At 33.4% G+C, this 18,174-nt stretch overlaps 1 protein-coding gene and 1 pseudogene across 25 annotated transcripts in view; one reads left to right on the top strand and one right to left on the bottom strand.

The window, feature by feature from the left end:
• LOC124368346 (C-Jun-amino-terminal kinase-interacting protein 4) overlaps positions 1-18,174 on the top strand; it is a 152,075-nt gene that overhangs the window by 76,183 nt on the left and 57,718 nt on the right. For 19 of the 25 annotated variants that reach the window (XM_046825715.1, XM_046825693.1, XM_046825710.1 and 16 more), the window contains 7 exons: positions 3,328-3,559; positions 4,432-4,629; positions 10,482-10,656; positions 11,487-11,738; positions 14,969-15,049; positions 17,550-17,642; positions 17,928-18,087. In XM_046825715.1, the coding sequence (XP_046681671.1) occupies positions 3,328-3,559; positions 4,432-4,629; positions 10,482-10,656; positions 11,487-11,738; positions 14,969-15,049; positions 17,550-17,642; positions 17,928-18,087 (1,191 nt within the window). The remainder of the gene's footprint in view (positions 1-3,327; positions 3,560-4,431; positions 4,630-10,481; positions 10,657-11,486; positions 11,739-14,968; positions 15,050-17,549; positions 17,643-17,927; positions 18,088-18,174) is intronic. The other 6 variants (XM_046825748.1, XM_046825742.1, XM_046825642.1 and 3 more) reach the window with 2 other exon arrangements.
• Positions 16,996-17,280, bottom strand: LOC124368505 (annotated as a pseudogene).

The following is an 18,174-nucleotide window of genomic DNA, read 5'->3' as shown; positions in this document are numbered from 1 at the left end:
GATGTCCTCTCATCACATGTTCAGAGTAGTAAAAAATCACAGGGATCTGGCGAATAAGGAGGATGCTAAAGGATGTTGATTTCATTTTTTTACAGAAACTGGCAAACAATCGATGCAGAATGTGCACGTCCATTGTCATTGTCAAGGATCCATCTATCACCTTAGGTCAAATTTGGTCACACATGCGATCTCTGAAATGCTTGAGAACTGAGAGGTAGCACTCAGCATTTACTGTTCGTCTTTCAGGGAGAAAATTTTGATGAACAACACCTTCGAAATCAAAAAAGCTACAACCATGATTTTGATTTTTAGTCGGATTTACTTGGTTTGAGGTTCATCCTTTGCTTTTCACTCCTTACTTTGCAATTTTAGTTTAATGTCATACTCGTAACACCATGATTCGTCACCAGTGATTACCATATTGAGAAATTTTGAGCATTGTTTTCAAGTGAATTTTTCCAGTTGGTAACACATTTTAACTCTTCAACTTTTGATCTGTCAGTAGCAGCTTGGGCATGATTTTTGCACACATTTTTTAAAAACTTTAAAAAATGTTTGGTCAAAATAGTGTGTCATTTGCACTTTTGATTTTCCTAGATTCAGTTCATCAGCCATCAGTCTGGCCGTTTTCAGCAATCGATAATGACAAAGTACTGCACAAGATCAATGTTGTCATCAACACAGGTGTGTGAAGGTCGTCCCAGCCATGCATCATCCGTGGCGTCTTATCGGATATCTTAAAAACGCTTCTTACTTGAAAACAGATATTTATCAACTGTATCACTGTATACAGCCGTCAACGTTTCAGTAATTTCTTTATAACTTTTACTGCAGTTCACAAAAAACTTGATATAGATATGTTACTCGTCAATTTCCATTTTTGACAAACAGTGAAAACAAGGACAACAGAAACTAACATAAATAGCATCATATGTACAGTTTGAAGACCCCCAAGCAGTGATGGCTTATTGGATCTCAGGCAACTAGCGCTGCCAGTAGGCAGGACTTAAGTCTGCGTCATGACCGCTAGCTTGCGCAAGTTCGCGTATTTATTGAACAGACCTTGTTATACTTTGCATAGTTTGTCACCGGTCTTACTGGGAAACCAAAGCTGCTATTGTGACAGCAACCCAAATTAACCCTTTGAGATGAGCATTAAACTTACATGATTGTCTTTCAGCTCGACGGGCCATAGTTTGTGGCCCTTGCTGTTTTACCGTTCAGCTCATCAAGCCACTATGTGTGGCCCACTGTATTATGCAGTTATAAAATACAATCATTATCCAGTTGTGACTGAAAAGTGATGTAATCACTCGGCCTGATTAGTAACTAAATTAGTATTTCTCTATTTGCAGCATTTACCGTAGTAAAATTCAGAATGGTTTTTTATCTAACTTTCAGTGTCACTGTAGCTGTTACAGTGTCCTATCAATGTATTAAAATAATAGTGTATTACTTGTTATTCTGCAAATAAAAATATTTTTAAATCAGATCAATCTATAACTGAAATTACATATTAATTTGTTCGTTTGAAAAAAAAAATTTATATAGTGTCAACCTTGAAGCTGATAAACTTTGTACATTATTTGAGGACTTCATTTATATCTCATTTATTCAAAGAGCCAACGGTCAAATACTGCCATTTAAATTTTAGTCAAAGTGACATACATGGTTATGAAAGCGCCTTGTGGTGATGCTCAACCCAACTGGCCACTATGTGTGGCCCAGCGAGCTGAGAGGACAACCACCTGAGTTGAGGGAGAGATAAGTTTTGGCCACATTAGTGGCCTCCTGACACAAAGGATTAAAATTTGCTATTAATAGTACACTACAGTTATTAGTTATAAAAAAATATAAGCATAATTAATACTTGAATGGGTGATAATTGAACAATCATTCCTTCCTGGCTTCATGGCTACTGGTAATAACTTGGAAGTCACCTTTAAGCTAATTCTCCTCTGGTTGTTTTAGAAAGTATTTATTTTCTTGTCTTATTAATTGGGTTTCAAATTTGTCTTCCAAGATCTTGTTGCTCTCCCTTCAGAAAAGAGTTTAAAAACTTATTGATATTGTTGTTATGCAATATTAAAAAAACATTTGTTACTTCTGTGGTTGCTGGGCCAATGAATTTAAACTTTCCCATTATTTTAATGTAAAGCAATCTTTTTATGAGAATCAGCTCTCTTCAAGCAAAACCTGTCACACAGGAGGATACATTGAGAAAAATTCAGCTATAGACTTGTTCATAAGAAGGTCAAGTTCAATGGTGGTGCATGTCTCTTATTCTTCCTCAACAAATCATGTACTATGACATTTGGCTTGGTGTACTCCTACCTTGTTCTAAGATACAGAAAGTAATCTGTATATGTATAACCATAAATTAAATCACAAAGTTAAAACACTCAATGTCTTGAAAGACACACACACACACACACACACAAACATGTGCGACAGCTATCCGAAAAATAGATTACAGTTTGATAGAAACAAAATATAAACTGCAAGAAAAAAATTGTATTATATACATTTGAAAAGGACACTAAAATACTATTTTTAAACTATTCATCATTAAAATGTAGGCACTTATAACGGTGAAATATTTTTGATATTCTAGAGTTATAAAATTCTGCCGCCTGATACTTCAACGAGTTAGTTACACCCTCCTGCAGTTCCATGTCATTACCAAAGCGCTGCGTCACAATTCGCATGTCAAGTCTTGTCTCCTGTAATAATTTGAACAAACAGTGAGTCACCATCTTTTTCGTAAGTGTCCAAAAATGTCAAAAAAGCAGCTATACACTGATTTTCATGAGTTTCTGTTAAGATTTTCGGTACCCATCTTGCACAAAATTTATTGCTTAACAATTATTTTGTGTAACAAACTCCTTGAAATTTGAGAAAATCTAAGTGAGAGTTCTTTTATTGTGAATCGGTGGTCTTCTCTAATCTTCTCATCTATTTTGGAGACAATTTCATCAGTCACAATGCTTGGCCATCTACTTTGTTAGTCATCATACACATTAGTTGGGCCATTTTTAAACCTAAGCACCACTGATGCACTCCATCGTCATTAATTACATCATTCCCATAAAATTCACAGAGTTGGCGATAAATTTCAATTGGTTTAGTGTGCTTAGCCAACAAAATAATTGTTATTGTAAAACAATAAGGAGCGACAGTAACCTCTCACTTGCACGGTTATCTAATCATTGACAGAGTTCTTTTATTTGGGAAGAACAAAATTGACAAAAATAACCTACTAACATGTAGCTAAAGTGAGGATTGATTTAAATAAAAACACTGTGCTAGTGAGGGGGTCTTGTGCAGGTGCAGTGAAAAAGTGGCAGCACGACGAGCTACTGAGCGCAAAGAACAGTATCGTCAAGTCAGAGCCCATGTGAGGAAGGATGACGGCAGACTGCAGGCTTATGGCTGGTCTCTGCCTGCCAAGGCACCGACCCGCTCCATCATGCCACCCCCAGGTTCCTCTGCACCCCAGGTCCCTGTGCCGGTTCCAGTTTACTGCCGTCCACTTGCTGAGAGAGAGCCAGGCATGAAGGTACTATTTACCTTGTAAACAATCTAAATGTGAACCTAGTTGGCAACAGATAAATAGTCTGCTACTTTTCAATACACTTAGTTATAAAATTGTTGGTACTTTTGAGTATGCCCTGTAAAACCCTTGTAGGCACTCAAAGGGTTAATCACAAATCCTTTATTATCAAAAACAAATTTTAAACTATGATAATATACCCCATGAAGTTGTGCAAGGAAGAACTTAACACTGAATTATTTGCCTACAAAGAAAGGTTGTTTTACATTCAATACAAAATACTCATAAGAGGTGTGATATGTGTGCAAGCTTAATGCAACCATGAGAAAAACTTTTCCTCAGTTAAATTATATGCTGATTGTTTTTGTGTCTCATGAATGAATTACACTACATCTCCAGCACTATCCTCATCATAAAAATTGGAGGGTCATTTCCTCCAAGGTCTTATATTATCTCACTGTCATTATTATCCACAAGAGTTCTACACAATCTTTGTCAGACATGTAACCTATGTTATGAAATATATAAAAATATCCTTATTCTTACAATAGGATACTGTATGTCACCTCACATTTGTGACTTTTAGAGATAGAATCTATTACTTTCCTACTGGTCTAAAGGAGGTAGGTAGTATCTAGAGGAGGTTCCAGTGGTTCCTAAATAACATCACTAAATATAATTTTCAGTACTGTAACAACCAAATTGTTTTACAAAAAAACCAAAGTAACGTAACTTTACATTTTAAACAACTTCCACTACGGTATAGTGGTGTATTTCATTCAAAACTAAACTACTGTGTTCAGTCTTAATATCTACTCCTATATATTTAGTGTTGTGTTGTTGTGGATATGGTTATCACAGTCTCACTGAGAGCGTAGATGTGTGATGATTTGCAGATCTGGTGTGCGACGGGGGTGAACCTGGCAGGAGGCCGTACACGTGACGGGGGCAGTATCGTGGGTGCTAGTGTGTTCTACTCGGACACAGACAGAGAGGATGGGATGGAGGAGAAAGGGGAAGAGGATAGTCCCGAGAAGGAAGTGAGCCCGGTAGACCAACTGGACAGGGAGCTCAAGGTGAGCATGAACATTAGAACTTCAAAAGCTCAAATCTCACAAAATTAGTTCATCAGTAACACAAATGTGTTTATTCCTTATTTATATTTTGTAACAGATTGTATATCTGAAACATAATGTATTCCGTTTAAAATACCTCGATAAGCCAATAAAAAAAATCTAAAAAACTATAAAATCCAATTGAAGAATCAATAGTGTAAACATTAATAATACAGAAAATGTTTAACAACAAACTCAACCTTTTTTAGGTAAATTTCTCCTTACAATACCAGCAATAAATAGAATTTAACAAACCAAACATTGACTCATAAACATGCCATGGGCATTGTAGGCACTGATGGCGATGTTAGTCAAAATTCAATGCTACAAAGTTTTGTTGTGTTGACCTCGGACCCAAAATCTCCTGTCACAAATGACTTAATATGGTCTAGTTTAGACAGTTCTAAAATTTTTTACCATTTGAATTTTTTTCCACTTTCACTTCATAGTTATATATATATATATATATATATATATATATATATATATATATATATATATATATAGTTGTATACACTGTTGTCAAATATATATATATATATAAAGGGTGAGGCAGACCACCCGTACAGTACGTATAGCGGCCAAACCAAACGAGGTAGATTATTCGTAACAACTTAAACCCCCCTATTTCCACCCCAAAGAATTTGGAGAAATTATTTTGAAATCTCTAAAACTCCCCAAAAGGGTAGTTTTTGGGGGGTAGGGGTGGTTTTTATAAAATTTTCAGATGTAAAGGTATGTTGAGTTATACCTCATTTTAAAGGTATTTCTTCACTGATTATTTTGATGCAAAAAGTTTGAACCTATCTTGCCACTTATGTACAGGGTACACCAAACCGTTAAAAAATCAGGGGTTTGTGAGTAAATTTATTGCAACTACCTGCACAAATGTAGAGAGACGATATTTTTATTCAAAACTAATGATGAGACGGCTGATGAAACTACCATCTGTCAGGGTATTACTCATTTAGAATTAATCGAGAATCTTTGGCGTAGTGTGCTGGTGCCCCATCGTGCATAAACCACATACGTTGTAAGACTTCCTCAGGGATTTCGATCAATAAATTAGGCAAATGACCAATGAGAAAGTTGATATAAACTACTCGGTCTAGGCGATCGTCAAAGAAGAATGGCCCTACAATTTTGTCATCGATAATACCGCACCAGGTATTTAGGGTCCAGTACCTTTGGTTGTCCACTTCTCGCATCCAGTGTGGGTTTTCAAACGCCCAGTATCTCATATTGTGGCGGTTCACTTCTCTATTACTCCTAAACGTAGCCTCGTCACACCACAGAATGTTATGGTGAAAGTTTTGATTTTGTTGTAGTTTTTCTCGAGCCCACAAACATTCATTCTATGAAGGTAGTCATCTCCTTGGAGTTCTTGATGTAATGACATCCTATATGGGTGCATTTTATGATCGTGAACGATTATTAAAACAGATCTTTGACTCATACCAGAATCAAGAGCTACTCTTCGTGTAGAATCATGCAGATTCAGTTCAAAGGCTGCCAAAACTTCGGGTGCCCTATCACTTCTCACGGGTCTAGCGAGTTCCTTTCCTTTGTTTTGGTCAGGTTGAACATGACCTGTTTCACGAACTCGACTAGCAAGTCTTTGAAAAACGTTCCTGGAGTGATGTTCGTGGTCTGGATAACGTTGGGCATAAAGAAGAGCGGCAGCTGAGTAATTTTGGAAACACTGAAAATTTTACAAAAACCACCCCTACCCCCCAAAAACTACCCTTTTGAGGAATTTTAGAGATTTCAAAATAATTTCTCTAAAAATCTTTGGGGTGGAAATAGGGGGGTTTAACCCCGGAACTGGCAAACGCCCGATATCGGGCGTTTTAATACGTCTTTTATTTCTCAATATTACGTACTTAAAACACGATCAAAGAGTATTGGTATTGATACCAATCGAAAGAGGAAGGTTCAATTTATGTAAATAATACACTAATAAATAATTTTATCGTTTCGTTACGCGTCCATACGTTTTATAATCTCTGAACTGTTTGTTTACATTCTCCCGCGTACCGCGCTAGTTGCGCGCGCGCAGTGATGAGTCAACTGGTTCATTCGGCTATTGTTATTTCGTCAGCTGCATGGTGTTCTGTCTGGTTTATTATTTGTTTGAGTTCGTTGTAATGATGGTTGTGTATATGACACAATAATAGTAAGTTTTTTGTGCGTGTTTACGTAATGGATCGTAATTTCCGGGATCGTTCAAGTGATATTCGAGAACTAGTTGTACATGAAATAAGCAACGATGAGGATTCCGATTTAGACATTCAATCAGAAAATAATTAAAAAAATATATAATAAAAAATAGAAAAAATTAATATAAACTAATAGTTACAAGATTGTACAAATCCAAGTGAGCTTTGAAGTTCTTACTTTTGTTGGTAAGTAGCACTTACGAATGTCAGTGTATGATTCTTGTAACGTTTACCACATGTAAAAATAAATACATTATACACTATGTGTTGTTTTATTTGTACTCAAAATTAAATGCTCTTCCTTTTTTATATTTTGGATTTTGCATATCACTAACAACAACAATTTTACAAATCAAAAACTTTGAACTAACTTTTCTTTTTTCTAAAAAAATTTTTTTCATGAAGAGGTAGTGTAAGGGTATTTTTTTGTTTTAATTATATTATGTGAAAAATGTTCCTTGAACAATGCTGAATAAAGAAATATATAATATGACATAGGTACTTTATAGTAAACATGTAATAATAAAATAAATATAAGGCAATGTATGAAGTACTAAAAACACTCTGCCACTGAGAGAAATATGACCGCCAGTTCCAGGGTTAAGTTGTTACGAATAATCTACCTCGTTTGGTTTGGCCGCTATACGTACTGTACGGGTGGTCTGCCTCACTCTGTATATATATATATATATATATATATATATATATATATATATATAAAATCAACATTTAGAGAGCATTAATTTTCACAGAATATGTTTAAACCCTAATTTATTAATTGTGTAGAGTTTGAAAATGTTCGGTACATAAATGGGAAAATAATATAAAATCAAACATTTAAACCTCTTCGTGGGACACTCTGTATATATATTACACACGAAGAGGTTTAAATGTTTGATTTTATATTATTTTCCCATTTATGTACCGAACATTTTCAAACTCTACACAATTAATAAATTAGGGTTTAAACATATTCTGTGAAAATTAATGCTCTCTAAAAATTGTAGAAACAAAATGGTGACAACAATTTTACAATTTTGCTTCCTAAAAAAAATTAATTTCTTGAATTACCTGATTTGATTACGTTGTTGCAGTTTTAAAGAACAGCTGTTTAATAACACTCAATGTTGAAAGCAGCTGTTTGATTTAAGAATATTGCTTGTGCTATAAAAACATAACCTAACCTCCTCCATTACAGTTTTACTGACATTGAAGTTCGAGAAATGGATTTGAATGTTGAATAAAAAGTAAAAGCAGCTGTCTGTTGTAATGGGGTGCTATCTTATGACATATCAGACAGTACAATGACTGGGAATAGGTATGAACAGGTTTTAAATGAACAAGTCTTACCTCATTTTACGTTCCAGAAATGGATCAAGCAATCTTCCAACACGATTTGCTCCTCCTCAATTCGCAAATCCTGTCAAGCGATTACTAAATGACAACCTTCATGGCCGTTGGGTTGGTCGTGGAAGTGATTTTTTAAGTTGACCACCCCAATCCCCAGATTTAACTGTGTGTGATTTCTGTCTATGGGGTTACTCATACACAATTTGAGTAACATAAGTTGAACAAGTTTATACTCATAGCTTCAATAATGATGAGGAATTAAAACAATCAATGAAGAGGAACTTCTCCAGATACCGCAGAATTTCTTTGTAAGAGCTTACGATTAATTTGTTAAGCGCTGTTATCAGTGTGTTGCATTGTTGTGGTGTATTACAATTTGAATAATTTTGTGGACTGTAATTGTAGGTTTTTTAATAAGCTATGTTCTAATTTTCTGATTGAAATGCTTTATTTCTCTAGAAGAAATATGACAATAAATCATTTTACATAACCAAAAATACTGTTTTTGAAGTATAGTTTTTCAAAATGCCACAATTTTTTTCAACAATTGCTAGAGAGCTGAAATGTTTACAGAATATTTTTAGAATCTATTTAATGAATTGTGTAGAGTTTAAAAATGTTCGGTGCATTAATGGGCAAGTAATATAAAATCAAACGTTTAAACATCTTCGTTGGACACCTGGTATATTTATTATAGTGATAAAGTCTGCATAATTTAGTCTTGGATAATTTTAATTTTTAATTGATTCCTTGAGAGCTTTGAATTATTCAAGTTCCACTGTAATTAAAAAGTATATTAATCCATTTATGAGGTTCTTTTATATTTCATTGGAATCATGAATTTGGTTTTACAGTAAGTCATAACAATAATTGTTTAGTACATGCAGTGAAACTGTTATAAAATAATACAAATAACAACAATTTGTCAATAGTGATGATCTACAATAAGACAATATCTTAGTAGTAAATAAATTAATTATGGTCCTTTTTGTAATTTGTTTATACTTTAATTAAAACATCAATGAAACTCTTGTCCATTGTACTATTATACGAGGGGGTACCTAAAAGTTCCCATAGCTCTGATGTGGACGGGGCTTGTGCAGTACAAACTTCTGCCGCTAGATGTTACTAGCACAAGTCCTCGCCATTTCAGTGCCGCCTGGGTCATCGACCTGATTTGTTCTGTTCTTCTGTAGTGACATTTTCTGCTGTTGTGCTATTTACCTTTTTTATCATGGCAAATTTGAGAGAATTGGGTGCAGCTTTGTAACTTTTCTCTTGTTTGGTAAAAGTCCTGTTGAAACTTTTAATCTTGAACACAACCAGGATTGGTTTCAAGTTGCTCTTTCAAATCACAAAATGTTTCAACTCAATATTCTTTTAGTTTGTCAAAACATGAGGCACAAACTTGGCAGAGACCATTCTCATTCCCAAATCTTCAGATAAAGTTTGCTTAACTGAACTCCAATGTAACCCACTAATCTCTGACTGTTGATATACTAATTGTTAAATTTTATATATTAATTTTAAATTTTTAAATTTTATATATTGATTATTTTAAGTTTTATATTTGTTGTTGATTTTTGCCTGCATAAATAAGGAAAATAGGACAAAACAACAACAGCTGCAACTGTCACTAGAGAAGAACAGATCCAGCAAGGTTGACGATCCAGGTGGCACTGAAATGGCAATGAGTTGTGCTATTGACACCTAGTGGTAGAAGTTTGTGCTTAACAAGCTCTGCCCACAGCAGACCTATTCCGGAAACTTTTGGCTGCTCCCTCGTAATGCATATATTGCTATAGTATTTTTAAACTGTGCCATTACTGGAATCGTTTAAATTATAAGGAACAAAAAAATTCAATACAGTTTCCAACAGTATTGTTACTATTTGTTAAATTATTCACAAATGTCCATTTTTCACATCTCATACAATTAGAATTAAAATTATGTAAAGTTTATTAAACAGTGTTAATTTCCTAATTTTGTCTTTTGTCAGTCAGAAAAACACACTCTTAGAAAAAAATGTTCTTCTTTGATTTTGGATGAACATGCGTGTTCATATTCCATTCCCAAAATAAAAACTTATTAATAAAATTTTTTTATAAATACATTGTAATTAATCACATGTGTTACTTTAATAACAAAAGAAACAATATTAGTTCCTTAGAGTAACATTTTACCTTGTAAAGCAGTTTAAGGAGGAGCTTGCTAGCACAGTGTTTATTGTGTGTTGGGCTGTAGGAGGGTGAGAGACAGAGGCAGGAGAGCGAACAGGTCCTGTCGTCCCTGGTGTGGATCTGTACTAGCACTCACTCTGTCAGTCGAGTGACTGTCATAGATGCCAACAACCCAGCCGATATCCTGGAGTCTTTCAATGTCTGCCAGTCATACCTCTTGTGTATAGCCAGCGTTCCAGGTAATAAACCTTTGAATAATTTTATGTATTAGCCACCCATCTCTGGATTGCAGTAAAATATTTTAATCTCTGTGCACAACAGTCCATCCAAATGCATAAATAATATTCTTCTGTTGTTTGCATCGACTATAACAATAATTGAGAAAGGAATTAATAAACATGTGCTGTTATTGTGAACATTTTTGTTACCTGGTTTTAGGTAAAATTTGATTGTACATTTTGGATTAGTGGAGCAACAATACAATCATTCACTTAGTATGGGTAAATTGATTTTATTATAGCACAATTTAGTACACTTCTTTTTGAACGTTAGCAATGATCACTGAAGGGCCGGGAAAATTGCATTTCTGTCTGTCTCTGACAGCACGGTTTCTTGAAAACGAACTGACCTATAGACTTGAAATTTTGCATGAGCCTTCATTTCTATATAACCAATATCAAGTTCAACTATTATAGTGCATGTCTCTCCATGGGATTTGTCGGAACGTCAGTTATAATACCAATTTTACAGCGGTATTATATGTAACCATGGTGGTAAGGAGAAAATCAGAGAGTAAATAAATTTGTAAACTGAGTACTAACAATCATATGAGATTTTAGCGTGTGACTTAGGAACACATGTAGCTATAGACTTAAATTTTTTTAAACAAGCTCAGCGAATTGTGTTGTGCAACACATGGTGTGACAGACTCCCGTCTTGTAGGAAAGCAATAAGATTTCACTCTACAAATGGATTAATTTAAATCAAATAAGGTAAATATTTCAACACTATTCAAATTGTCTATGCTTTTGCATAAATGCTGTTCATGATGTATATGTTGTGGTGACAGGTGCCTTGCCGAGTGACTACTTGAGCACAGAGGAGCCCGACAACCGCAGTGTGGAGGTGCCAGTAACACCAGTTAACCCGGAGCAGCCGGATACAGTGGAAGGAGATGGGGAAGAAAAAGGAGAGCCAGCCGAGCCAAAAATTGGACAAATTACATTTGTCAGTTGTGCAACAGGCAGCGAGGATGCTAACTCTCTGCCACCCGTCAACTCTAACAATTCACCCCACCTATCTCAAGACAACATTAACTCTGGTAAGTCTTAAGTTAATTTATTGTACTTTTTGTGACTTTAACTAACTAGTAACTAAGAGAGTGTATTTTTATGTAAGCATGAATATGGGATTCCAGAGGGCCGAATAGTTCTCAAAACATTAAACTCTCAATTATAATATGGTGTATTTTTTAAGTAAGTACCGTTTTGGAATTCTGCCGCTGCAGCACTCAGGTTGGTGTCCCTCACCGTCTACTGTAAAAATCGATCATTTTATGTTAATGCATATTTCAAATGCCCCCTTCAATTGAGAATCCTGCTGACTGTAAAGTACATGCTGTTAAAGGTGTGATAAAGGCATGAAAGCAATTAAATTTGACATAATTGCGAAGTGTATGGACAAATATTATGAATGATGGAATGACATTCAAACGGGTAAGAACTTTAAAGATGGACAAAAAAGGTTCATGATGAGAAATGCAGTGGACAACCTTCAATGATCACCTACAAATTGGTTCAGAAAGTTTATGATATAGCGAAAGAAACAGACATTTCACAATTTATTTACTACCAGAAAAGTCCCCAAGTTTCAAGAAGTGTTTGACAAAAATACCGTCAAAATTATCGTGTTTAGTTGCTATGAAATCAGGCAGCAATCTTCTATTACAACAATGTACACAATGTTGTTTTTATACATGATCAAGTGCATTAATATTGATGACAATTATGTAGAAAAGTAGATAAAAGTGTGGCCTCTTGTATCAAAATAAAATTATGGCAAAAAACGTACTCGATTTTGGTTGCAGTGAATTATTTAATGTTAAACTGTTAACTGAAATAATACACTTTTATTATTAAAAGGTGGATGTGAGTTAATTTCCATCACCATTTTCCAGAAAAACTGTATTTTATATAACCCAAACTGAAATTTAATAGTTAGTGCTTTTAGTACATTCCAGTATTTAGTTAACGTTTTAGACTCACCTATTAATGTAAAAATTGTAAGGATTCCAATCTTATATAATATTTGCTATTAGTTACTTACAATCAAATACATTATATTTTTCATTTGATTTCAAGACAGCACTTTTAAATCATATTAAATATTAAGTAAGTACAGGGATAGTTTTAAAGCATAAACTATCATATCCTCAGTGGTTTATCCAGTTATAGTAATATAGAATTTATACTGTACATGATATTCTCAAAACAAGGCACATAAACATGGTATTTTCTTATATGTAGTAATATGATATGTACTACAATTTTCACAAATTTTCTCAGACATATACTCCTTCTACTCCGGATTTTCCTATGGTCAATCATTTGAGTACAAAGGGCTAAATTATTTTATATCAATTGACCATAATTACTTGAGACTATGTTTGTAGAAATGTTTCAAAACTAAATTTTAGAGCAAGAAAAATGACCTAAAGCTAGTGAACTAGATTTTATGTAGAATAATGTGATTTATGTTTAGTGTTGTACAAAATGTGTTTATTGGGATACAATGTTGTAGCTTTTAAAAATTGTGTTTTTACAGCCCTTTAATTAAGATCTGATTGTAATGAAATGACCTTGAGTTATACTCCAAAAGAGCAATGTTTAACTTCACTATTACATCCTTATTTTTAGATGCAGAATAATGGAAAATAAATTTATTAAAATACTAGCATTTTGTGGAGTCAACCTCAAAACATAAAAACAGGTTTATATTCTGTTGATATTAGAGCTACTTGAAATTAATTGTATTTTTATTTTTTCCAATAAAAATAATAAATAGCCCATTGGGAAAATGATAAGTTTAGTGCTAATAAACTTTGTTCATAGTTTTAAAGTTGCATTTAAATTCATCATTGAAAGGGCTGAAAGTAAATTACTACCATTAAATATGAATAAAAGTGACACAGAACCCAGCTGGACACTTGCTGTTGCCCCGCTTAGCGGAGAGGGTAACTAATTACCTGTAATTCCACTTGAGCTGAGCGACAGATCAGTAAGTGCCATACTTGATGACCTGCCAAGTGCAAATAGTTAATATAACTGTTAAAAGGCAGAATAAGGTTTTGATCATTCTATATGGAGTGGAGGTATTTAGTTCATTGTATAATAAGGCTTAAAGAAAAGAGATTGAATATAAGGATATACATTTTTATTATTTTTATGAAAAATGACTGTGGAGGCATTTTTTATATTAAAATGTATAATTTATTTAAGTAATGTTTACTAAAATATGTTATTTTCTTTATTTATATTTTATTTAAAAAAATACATTTCCTCAATTCAAATATTATATTCATTATGCCATTTCCTGATGCTTTTGAAATAACTGATAGTTTCAATACTCTAAACTAATTACTATTAATAGCTTTTTAAACCAGGCCATTTTTATTTGGGATGTTTACAAACTTTTCTAAATTTACTATTTTGAATGTGAATAATTCGCTATGGAGCTATCAAAATATTTGTTCTTTCTTCAGAGAAGTTATCTGAAAGAGCTGTGACATAGACATAAAATAATAAATTAGCCAATAAGTAATTTCATCTAGTAATGAACATATGTACTCCAGCAATGAATGGTAGAAACACTTAGTTTTTTTGGTGCCTGATAGAGTGTAGTGGCATGCCTTCTCCATTTCTTTTCAGTTATTATTTTTGCTGATTCACCATGTCTTGTCACCTCTTTCAGTTTGTAAATTAGCAAAAGGACTGATCTGATTCTATTTTATTCTTTGTTTAGATTTTATGTTACATTCATCTTATTTACTAAACAAATTTCACATATTGGAAAAATAAAATTTACATTCTTAGTATTTGTATAGAGTAGTGTAAAATAATCCTTCAGGTGAATTTTTAGCAGAAATGTTTATGAACAAATAAAGGGTTTTACGGCTAAAGTTGAGCTGTATATCTCAGTATGCCTCTAATGCTGTCATTCCACTAAACATTTTTAAATGTATGTTTGTATACTTTATTAAACCGTCAATCAATCTACTTGTGCCTTTTCAGGTATGTGAGTAATATTTTATTTTAAATTGTAGTGTGGCTGCTTTAGCAAACCAAATATATTACAAAACGAAATCAAACAAATTCAGTTTCTGGGGTATGATTACTATGGAAAATACTCACCAGTTAAAGGGTTAAAATTATACATTTAATAGCTGACTCTAATAAGTTCTTTTTATTGACTTTTATCCACTTTATTATTTAATTAATTTTCTTGTACTCTAGGAAAGGCAACTGTTTGTATTTTAGCATTTTTGTTTTGCAGATCCAGTAACTCCTCAACATCAGCTAATGAATGATCTGAAGGATGGATACTTGAAAGATGGTTTAGCTCCAACGTTCATAGGTTAGTTTTGGTTTTAATATGAAATAAAAATAAATTTGAAAGTAAATACATTTTAATAAATCACCAATATATAGGATATCCTGAAACCATGTAACAAATGTAGAATGTGTATTGTAATTCTGCAAAATAAGACCTTTTCTACAATATTGTATCTGTGGTAGGTGCCTGTTTGTGCCTGATGCATGGTGTCCACATATGTAGTATATGCACATTATCGCTTTGTAGAAAATTATAATTTGGCAGTAGTAATTCCAAAGAAGAACTATTAAACTGAATTTTAAATGCTTGTGAACTACTTAAGAACGACCGATGCTATCAGAAAAGCTGCACATGGTTTCTTTAAATACACTAGATTGTGCATGAATTATCAAGGAAATTATTTTGAACACCATTTATAAGGTATGGAAATTGGAATAAAAGATTAGCTAAGATCAGAAATAACATTGTTTTGTTTTTCTGAAGAACGTTCATTTAATAAACAGATATTGCATTTTGTGTCTTATTTTTCGTATGTGGTGAATTAATTAAACATATAATTTTTAAACTTTGTGTTTGTTTATTATTAGCGTATTTTACATTATTCTCTTCAGTGTTAAATTATCTAGTTTTGGTTAAAAAGTTAATATTATTAAATATTAATAAAAACACTACTTTTCCAAATTGTTTATTTTTTCGGGTGAGGCCTTTCAAAACCAAAGGCCTTTCATTTGAAAGGCCTCGCCCGAAAAAATAAACAATTTGGAAAAGTAGTGTTTTTATTAATATTTAATAATATTTAAAGAATTTTCCAATTGCTCCAAGAGTCTACAATAAAAAGTTAATGTACTTCAAATCTAAACAAAGTATGTTTTTCAAGACCGAATTTTGCATATTTTGTCTGATATCTCAGAAATGGGTAGTCTTACAGATCTGGGACGTATTTTATTAAATTTTTTAGTTCATTTTACATAAAATCAAATAAATTTAATAACTACTTTTATGCCATAAAAACATGAGTTTCGCTTTATTTCCATCCTTTTTAACAAAATCGGGCAGTCTTTCGCTAGCTGTACCTCGCTAACAAATCGTTTCCGGACATATGTTTATATGTACTTTTTTCATTATTTTGATGAGGATAAAACACCTGAGAAGTTTGTCAGGTCACTCGTGGAACACCCTGTATAAATAAGCTGTTAATACAGTTTGCTATTACTATAGAATATATATATAGTTCGAGTCACGGCGGAGCAAGTACTTTTTGCGATTCAATATTTATTGAAATTATATATATATATATATATATATATATATTTATATATATTTAATGTAACATACATGTACTTTCTAGTGATGGTTAAATCCAGAATTTTTAAACCTATTCCAAGTTAAAAAAAAAGTCTATTCCCAATTATTTTGAATCCTAAGAGCTTTTTAGTCTAAAGATGGTTTAAAGAAAGCTATCATCAATCTAATTTCTGCCATTCTTATACTTTTAGTTACTGTCCAGTCCCAGAAAACCACTTTATTTTACAGGGATTTGCAGAGGTCCAGAGAAATAGTTATATTTGAATACCGATTCATACCTCCAAACTTTAAATTTGGTAGATTATATTATAGACTTGTAGAATATATACCTTTTAATTCACACATATTACATGCATATATTTATATCACTTATAAACCAGATTTTAAACCTAAAATGTTAAAAACAAATCACATTACCCCTCAACATATTAAAAACATTAAAATACAAACATATAATATTTTATAGAAGAAATACTTATACAATTACAAGAATTAGAAAGTAAACATGAATAGCAATCACCTGTTTGCTTCCAGTTGAGCAGATGACATTCACACTTGACTTATTCAATAAAACATAAAAAATGTTGATGCATGAATGTAATCTAGAGCACTACACCCATTCCAAAATGTAGAAGAGAGGTGATTCCCAAAGTATGCTTTTTAGTTCATTATGTTGCAAGCATTTTTATAACTCTTCGTCCTGGAGACACCCTTTGAGGAACTCGTCTTGTGTTAGTTGGCCGTCATTATTCTCATCCATCTTGGCAAAGATGTTTTTGGCGCGTTCCTGTGTGGAATCTGCAGGTCGGTTGGACGAACACGCTCCCAGCATGTCATATATTTCCTGCCTGAACTATTTTGGTAATTTCTTGGATGTCTATTACGCCGTTGCCATCAACATCATACATCCTAAATGCCCACTTGAGCTTTTCTTCAGGTGTTCCCGACGAGGTTAAAATATGGATTATATCATTTAGGATAAAATTGTAAAAGAACTGAGTGATCAGGTGATATTGCAATGGTGATATTTTTGTTAGGAAGGATAGGTTTCACATCATGGTAATAACTTCCTATTAGTTTAACTTTACTGCTAGGTACTAATAAAAGTGTAAATTGGAGATATAATATGCTCTCAAACAAAGTAAGTACTGAAACTGTTGTAAATGCTTGGTGTTGCATGAGTTATTAGTAACGCTGTTGTGGTGTTGCATGACAGAAGAGAGTGATGTCTCACCGACCCCATCACGTCGACTGCTGAAAGACCTTAAGGAGGGAATACTCAAGGACGGGATTGCAAACTCACCTAAAGGTAAACTTTATGGCAATTTCTTACAGAACTATGAATTTCCATTCATCTATTTAATATTTAGTGTTAATGTTCATGAACTGTTTTGTTTAAGGTCAGGAAATTTATGATTTTTTTAACTAACTCCTAGTTTATTGTACTCTGCCAAAGAAGACAAAAAAATCAGATGATGATGAAGTGGGTCACTGACAATAAGTGCGACTCGGCTTCAGAAGTTCTTGATGTCATCAAACATAGAGCTACATTCGAACAAAACATCACTGTATCATGTTGGTCTTGTGTTGACAGAAAATGGGTTGGCCAATGAGGAGCTGGAGAAGATGTCCAGTGTCCTACCGACAGTGTGGCTTGGCTCACAGAATGGTTCTGTATTCGTCCACTCGGCTGTCTCCCAGTGGCGCCGCTGTCTACACTCTATAAAGCTCAAAGACTCGGTCCTCAGCATTGTGTCAGTAACATTTAAATGCGTAGCATTGAACATGTTTAGTATATGTTTATTTATTTTAAAATGTGATTACTTACTTACAACAACCTA

This window comes from Homalodisca vitripennis, chromosome 1 (assembly GCF_021130785.1).
Source record: "Homalodisca vitripennis isolate AUS2020 chromosome 1, UT_GWSS_2.1, whole genome shotgun sequence".
In the NCBI taxonomy this organism is placed as follows: Eukaryota; Metazoa; Arthropoda; class Insecta; order Hemiptera; family Cicadellidae; genus Homalodisca; species Homalodisca vitripennis.
The sequence above is the reverse complement of the archived record's forward strand: the minus strand, read 5'-3'. Positions and strand labels throughout refer to the sequence as shown.